General features: G+C 48.1%; 1 protein-coding gene across 1 annotated transcript; it reads right to left on the reverse strand.

Moving 5' to 3' along the window:
* Nucleotides 1–1,725: 1,725 nt before the first annotated feature.
* Nucleotides 1,726–5,913, reverse strand: LOC124694128 (probable inositol oxygenase). Its single transcript, XM_047227169.1, has 10 exons — nt 5,694–5,913; nt 5,431–5,530; nt 3,295–3,581; nt 3,145–3,204; nt 2,967–3,019; nt 2,702–2,824; nt 2,524–2,593; nt 2,350–2,428; nt 2,123–2,204; nt 1,726–2,000 (listed from the first exon to the last, which is right to left on the reverse strand). The coding sequence occupies exons 1-10, from the start codon at nt 5,722–5,724 to the stop codon at nt 1,974–1,976; spliced, it is 912 nt and encodes a 303-aa protein (XP_047083125.1). The 5' UTR covers nt 5,725–5,913; the 3' UTR covers nt 1,726–1,973.
* Nucleotides 5,914–6,802: the final 889 nt, after the last annotated feature.

A 6,802-nucleotide genomic window follows, 5' to 3' on the forward strand; every position in this document is an offset into this window, starting at 1 on the left:
TGGAATGTAAGAGTTCTAGGGTGGATCATTTTCCTGTTGGTGTCTGTCCTTTCTCCTGGAGTTTTCAGGTGTTTTAAGACCCTCAGCTTAGCTGGTGGGCTGGATCTTTAGTTTACATTGCTGTTAAAACGCTTATGTGTTTCATTTTCAATAAAGAAAATGGAGCTGGGGAGCGCTCCCTATTAGTCTAAAAAAAGAATTGGGATTGTCTCCCGGCCCATTTCGATACCAGCTTCTTCGGGACAGCGATATCCCAAGACCGTGGTAGCTGATATCTTCTGGTTTTACTTCTCGGCAGCTGCTTCTAGAAGCATCTAATTTTTTCAAGCTTTCTCCAACACGAGTTTCGCTATACCAAAGGCCCAGAGATGACATGGATATTCGCTCATGGCGAGCCACCCAGAGATGCTGATGTACGAGAAAGATGGTGCTGAACTTTTTCAAGTGCTTGTGCTTTATTTTTCTTGGTAAAGATGTTCTTGTAAGTGTCGGTCTAATGTAATATATAACCTTAGGCTTTTACGCAAAAAAAAGAGAGGATGAACTCAAAATAAAATCGTTCTGTCTTAGAATAGGGGAAAATTTGGCCCATTCGTCGTTCTGTCCGATTCGTCGTTCTGTCCGCGGATGTCTCAGTGGTTCAGCCCAGTAATATAGTGGGCCGAAATGAAGACCATTTTATCTTGCGCCTGCTTTGGAGGTACCAAGGTATATGGCCCATGGGGCTAGCCGAGAGAAAGAGAACCGGAGGGCGTTTTGGATTTCCCGAAATTTTAGGACGGGTAATTCGGGTTATAGAAAAGTCGGGATTTCAAATTTAGCACCCGAAATTTGTTCAATTTTATTAACTCTCGAAAGTTCGGGTACCCGACAATTCGGGTTCGGGTTTGGGTAATCATGAATTGCCCGATATACCACACATTTACACAGCGAACGGAAATACAATATCCTTTCTTTCACATCTCGTGGAAGATAGCCTCGGCATCACGCTCCAGATAAGAGGAGGCTTCGCGCTCGGAGGCAGAGGTGGCGGTGCGCTCGGAGGCGCCGCACAGCTGGCCGTCGTCGCCGCTTTGGGGAAAAAGAAGGTGATTGTCTAATCTTTTGCGGGCGACGCGGAGTTCAGTTTGGGGCGTGTGGACAGCTGGTGGCTGGGTAGAGCGAGCTGCGCCGCCTGCGACCATGTGTTGTGTGCGGCGGCGGCCAAGTCGTGCTTGGTTGTGGATAAGTGAGAAGAGGGTTCGTGGTTGGTTGGGGATTACTAGGAAGTGGGCTCGTGGTTGCTCCAGGCAGGAAACATAAGCAAAACGAGAAAAACGTGCCTAGGAATTGAGTAGTGGGCCGGGCCTTCGTCGTTTGGGTATTTCAGGATATTCAGGCTGTTCGGGTTTTGCGTCTTGAAACCCGAATTTCCTGAAATAAATTGGGGTAATCACATTTGACACCTGGAAATGTGTTTGGGCTTTTCGGGTTCTGGCTATACGGGTTCAGGCTATACGGGTTCGGGTTCGGGTTCGGGATTAGGGATTCGGGTTTTATGCCCGGAGTACAGTTAAAGTGTCAATTTTCTTTTTCCTCCATGCGAAATTTGCAAACATTTCACAAGAGACAAGGTCCTCTCTCTCCTTGACAACTTCCAGATTTCCTGAAATATATTTGCACACGTTTTTTTTTTTTGGCTTTCAAGGGAATTGTTTGGTTCCGAAATTGCAGAACAGAGCACACTTGCAAACAACAAATAGCGGCAACTTTTTATTAGGTACGCAAAAATAAAAATGGCTGATGGCTCTCGTGCAGTCCCCTCTACTAGTAATGCACACTCAACTCGGATGTGACATGAGAACATCCATCGTAATACATAGTATACAGCTAGGAACAATCTTTTCCCTTGTTTCTTTTTTCTATGGTAAGTGCTGAAGTTGGAGCAAACTTTGGGTGATATGTTGTGTCGGTTCCCTCTCTCCGTGCAATCTTTACCATCTCAGCTTGTTCGGGAAGTACTGGAAAATTTAGACCGGAAGCATGGCGTCAGAAATTTTGTTTACAGGACACTAGACAGACTGTCAGTGTAGTTGCTGGAAAACAACATCCATGATTAGCTTATCTAGAAGACAGTCAATACCTTCTCGATGAGCGACATGTAGTAGGGTTTCACTTCCTCGACGTTGACCCTGACATTGCTCTTGCTGTACAGGTCATACTTGCTGCAAGAAGCATGCATAGAGAGCTTGTTCAGTTGTTGCATTTTCCTAATCTTTAAGATGTATTTCATTTTGGGTTCAGCGTGAACTTGAAATCTGTCTTCACAAGTAATCGATAAATTGATTTGGTACATCTATGTCGGCTTACTTGAACACGTGCAGCCACTTCAGGTTCTCCTTGTCCTCCTCGTTCATCAGGTGCATGTAGGCTCCGTGCTTGTGAAGAGCTGAATCGTATATAAAAAATTGCGAGAAATTCAGTGGCCTCACATTGAAGTTTAACTTGTAACTTGTCAGGTGTGAGATAACAGTGCATGCTTACGGTAGAACGAATGGTATCTGATGATGAACAACCCTGCAGAAGGAAGGGTGCTCTTGTTCTCCTTGGCAACCTGAAACGAACAAGGGCAGAACAGTTTCAGAGAACAGAGCAGGTGCAATGCAAGTATTGAACTGCATTTCGATGCTACAGCGATGGCGATGAATGAGGGCGTATATACCAGGTACATGTAGTCGTCATGGCCCCAAGACATGAGCACGTTTTCCAGCCCACACCCCTCAGAGTAGGCCCCGAACTTGGTGTTGAAGGCCGGGTTGTGGTAGTCGGGGTTCTCCTTCAGGTACTGCACACATTGCAGATACATAGTAAAACTTCAGTCTCTGATCATCTATTGGCTCAATCAGTGTTTGCTCTTTTCTTGGCAAGAATCACTGCGGCAAATGGGAGAAAGATTTCGATATGCCCTAATTTGGCTCAATGCTTACCTTGAAGTGGACATTGCATTCGTCATACGCGCAGCCGACGGGGAAGGTGTCACCTGATGAAAAGTTGCCATGATTCATCAGAAATTCAGGGGTGGGAGCCGTCCAGGCCGGTGCCACTGCTGAATTTGGCACATGCTCTGGGCAGGATTGAGCAGCAGGAGGGGATTTATTTGGTTACCTACGACTGCCCACTGGGGTAGCGCTCCAAAGCTAGGATGCAACAGCACCTTGCCCAAATCTGCACATCGTGACAACTCAAATGAGAAACAAACTTGTATGTGGGGCTGGTCTGTCGGTGACTATTTGAGGTGAGTTCGTATGCAGTTACCGTGGATGAGGCCTGTGAGGTGGAGCCATTCCTCGTCGGGGTAGTCCTTGCGGATGGCCTCGGCGGTCTGGAGGAGGTGCTCGATCTGGGGCATGTCGAGGTCGGGGTCGCTGTCGTCGACGAACTCGTTGAGCAGCTCGATGCACTCCCAGATGCTCATCTCCGTCTTGTCCAGCCGCGCGTACCCCTCCCGCATTCGCTTCACGAAGTCATATGTCATGTTGATGTGGTTGGTGCGGTAGAAGTCCTCCACCGACTCCTTCCGCTCCGACTCAGCCTCGTAGTCCCTGCAAGTTAAACGTGGTGTCCAGCTTCAGGTAAGTACAGTTCATTTCGTTTGTCTGAAATCATAAGAGCATCTCCAGCCGCGTCCCCCAAACCGTCCCCAAACCGCGCTGGATCTAGCCGTTTGGGGGACGTGTTTGTTCGTGCCGCGTTTGGGGGACGTCGCTCCCCAGCCGCGTCCCCCAAACGCCGCCCCCAAACATTTAAAATAATTTTTTTGGCTAGAAAAAAACTATTTAACTAATATTCAAATCGGTTGAACATAAACAAATTATATATAAAACTTCGGAAAATATAATTAAATACATATAAACTATCTACTTCTTCTTCTTCGCTGACGGCCCCGCCTCGTCGTCGTCATCGCGGTGGCGCTTCCTGCTCGTCACCTCTTCCGAAGAGGCGGTGTCGGCGCCCGACGCGTCGGAGTCCTCCTCGTCGTCGGCGGTGCTCGTCGGCTGCGCCTTTGCCTTTGCCTTTGCCTTGGCCTTGGCCTTGGCCTTGGCCGCCTTCGCCTTCGCACGGGCCACCGCCGCCGCCGCGTCCTCGCTCTCTTCTTCCTCCACGTCCTCCTCCCGGCCCGGCCATTCCTCCTCGCCGTCAAGCGGCGGCGGGGAATCATCGCCGCTGCTCGGCGTCCCGGCTCTCTCCCACCAATGGCGCCGGCTAGCGGGCTTTCCCTCGCCGGAGGTGTCGGACGGGAGCCGGGAGATGTAGCTCATCGTCGGCTGGAGGTGTCGGATGGAGGCTTGGATGAATGGTGGCGTACGTACGGCGTACGTACGGGTCTTATTGAGCGCGGATGAACGGCGGCGCAGAAGTCGAAGAGAGCCGCGGTTGCTCTTCCGAGGAGTCGGCACTCCATTCCGGCGGGGTTGGCGCGCCGTCGACGCGGTTGCCAATGCGACGGTTCCGCTTCCTGGCAACTGCACCGTCGCTACGTATGTGGCGGTTAAGCGTCCGAGCCGCTGACGGGTCGGGCCCGCGCCTCCTCGCCTCTCATTTCGTTGTGTCCGGCGTGCCCGGTGCGTCCCCTGTGGGACGGGGACGGGCTCGGGACGCCGGACACCGTATCGGGCCGCGCCGGACAAAAAAGGCCTTTGGGGCGCGCGGCTGGGAACGTTTTTTTATCCGGCGCGCCCCAAATCGCTTTGGGGGACGGTTTGGGGGACGCGACTGAAGATGCTCTAAGAAACACAATCTGACCAAGGTTTGAGTTTTTTAAAAGGTTGAGCGCAATTCTTCTGAAAACAGGGAAGGTATAACTGAAGCACGTGCGGGGGAGTGGGGACAAGGTATCGAAGTTCGAAAGATTAACAAGAAACTGTTTCCGGCCGGTTGACCAGTTTAGCACTCCTAGAAGTGATTCTAACAAACGGTGAGATTCTAGGCCAGCTTAACATAACAAAAATGCTTCTCTAATCCAAGTTGAGAAGCAAAAGAAAGTTCTGAATACGTGTATATTTAACTAGGAGTAAAGTTCAGAGTTTTCGCTAAACAAGTTGTTTTGAGAGGACTACAAGCAGAGGCACTAGAATGGTAGGAAAAAAGTGTCATTTCTCCTCTTCTTTTTGGCTAGGAGGACAAACTGGTGTTTGTTAGTTGTGTGAAGTGGATTTGCAACATCCCTACGCACGACACATCACACCTCTTTCATTTCGAGATGTGACTGTATTCCTCCAGCTCACAAAGAGAGCGTTGATATGAAACAGGAAAATATAACGGTGCTGGATTTCTTGCAGAAAATGTATCTTGCTTTTACTTGGAGCATACCGATGCATGCAATTGATTAACTTTTGATGTCGCAGGCACCACTGTTCTCATTTGGGTTATCCAAAAGCCATGACTGCTTACCTGAAGGTCTGGCCGAAGGCGTTGGAGTCCGGCACGGCGAAGCCGCCGTCGAGCACGAGCTCAGCCGGGTCGCTGGCGACCTTCCTCTCCGCTGCCACATCTACAACAAGAAACCGAACTGAATCAGTATCTTACCGATTCGAGTGTCCTGTTTGTGCACTCAATCTCCAAGAAACACCAACAGAAACTCAACTACGCAAGTGTCCAGGGAGCAAAAGAAAAAAAGGAAACACACAAATGAGATGACAAAAGAGAAATCTCACCAAACTGAGGCTGCTCGATGCTGATGGTCATCTTGCACGGAGACAAGATTGCCGATCCCAACCGCGATTGTCCTGTAACGGAGTGGAGCAGAGTCCAAGAAGACGGCAATGGAGTCTGGTTGGTACTCTGGTTGGCTTGGCTATGGAGGAGAAATTCGGGCCCTATTTATAGAAGGGGCTCGGGGAGGTGGGGCACCGGTGTCAGCGACCTGTTTGTTTGCTGGGCTGGTACCCCGGTATATAGGAGCTGGGGTGGCAACGGAGTCGGAGGGGGATGCGAAAAGTAAAATGGTGACGACGTATTTATGGTGCTACCCTGGGATTTTGGATTTGTTTTGTGGGCAGGTGACTCAGCCATGCCGTGGAGCCATAGCTGTGGACGACAGCTACAGCTCGAGTTGTCTGTTTCCTCTTCTAGTCCCACGCTCTATTTTCATCTCCTTTAAGGCTGACATTTGTTGTTACTTGGTTTTCCTTTGCAAAAAATAGTTTTGTAAAAATTAAAAATAATACAAATTTAGTGAAATTTTTACCAGAATGTCATATTTAGGAAACTTTAGACTCAATTTTACCCCATTTAAGCAGTTTGCCATTATGCTGGAAATTGCTTGCATGTTAGATCAACTAGTTGAATGTCCGTGCCTTGCCACGGATCCGTAATTTGTTTTGACCCTTTCTTCATACATGTAAACGTCATGCACTTTAACATGGTCATGATTTAACATGTGTTGCTTTCTAATTGTGCAGAGAAAATATATTAGTTTCTTCTAGGAGTGAGAGTGATTAAGATAATCACGGATCAAAACCATTTCCGGATCTGGTGGTACCAAATATGTAAAAAAAAAAATTACACTCAGATACAATCTATCCAGTTTCATACTAAGTTCGTTGGGCAAGATGTGGTATTACTAATACATGGTACTAGCATATGATATCTAATTTTGCACATTAGATAATCTAATTTTATAAATGATTTTTCTTGTTATTTTTAATTATGAACCTCAAATATTTGGATGTTTCCTTTTGGTGAGACATTTGGGGATGCATGCTAGTGTTTATTTGTGCGCATTGTGTTTGTTTTTTTAATGCTTTCACATTGATTAAGTACT

This window comes from Lolium rigidum, chromosome 1, assembly GCF_022539505.1.
Source record: "Lolium rigidum isolate FL_2022 chromosome 1, APGP_CSIRO_Lrig_0.1, whole genome shotgun sequence".
NCBI lineage: Eukaryota > Viridiplantae > Streptophyta > Magnoliopsida > Poales > Poaceae > Lolium > Lolium rigidum.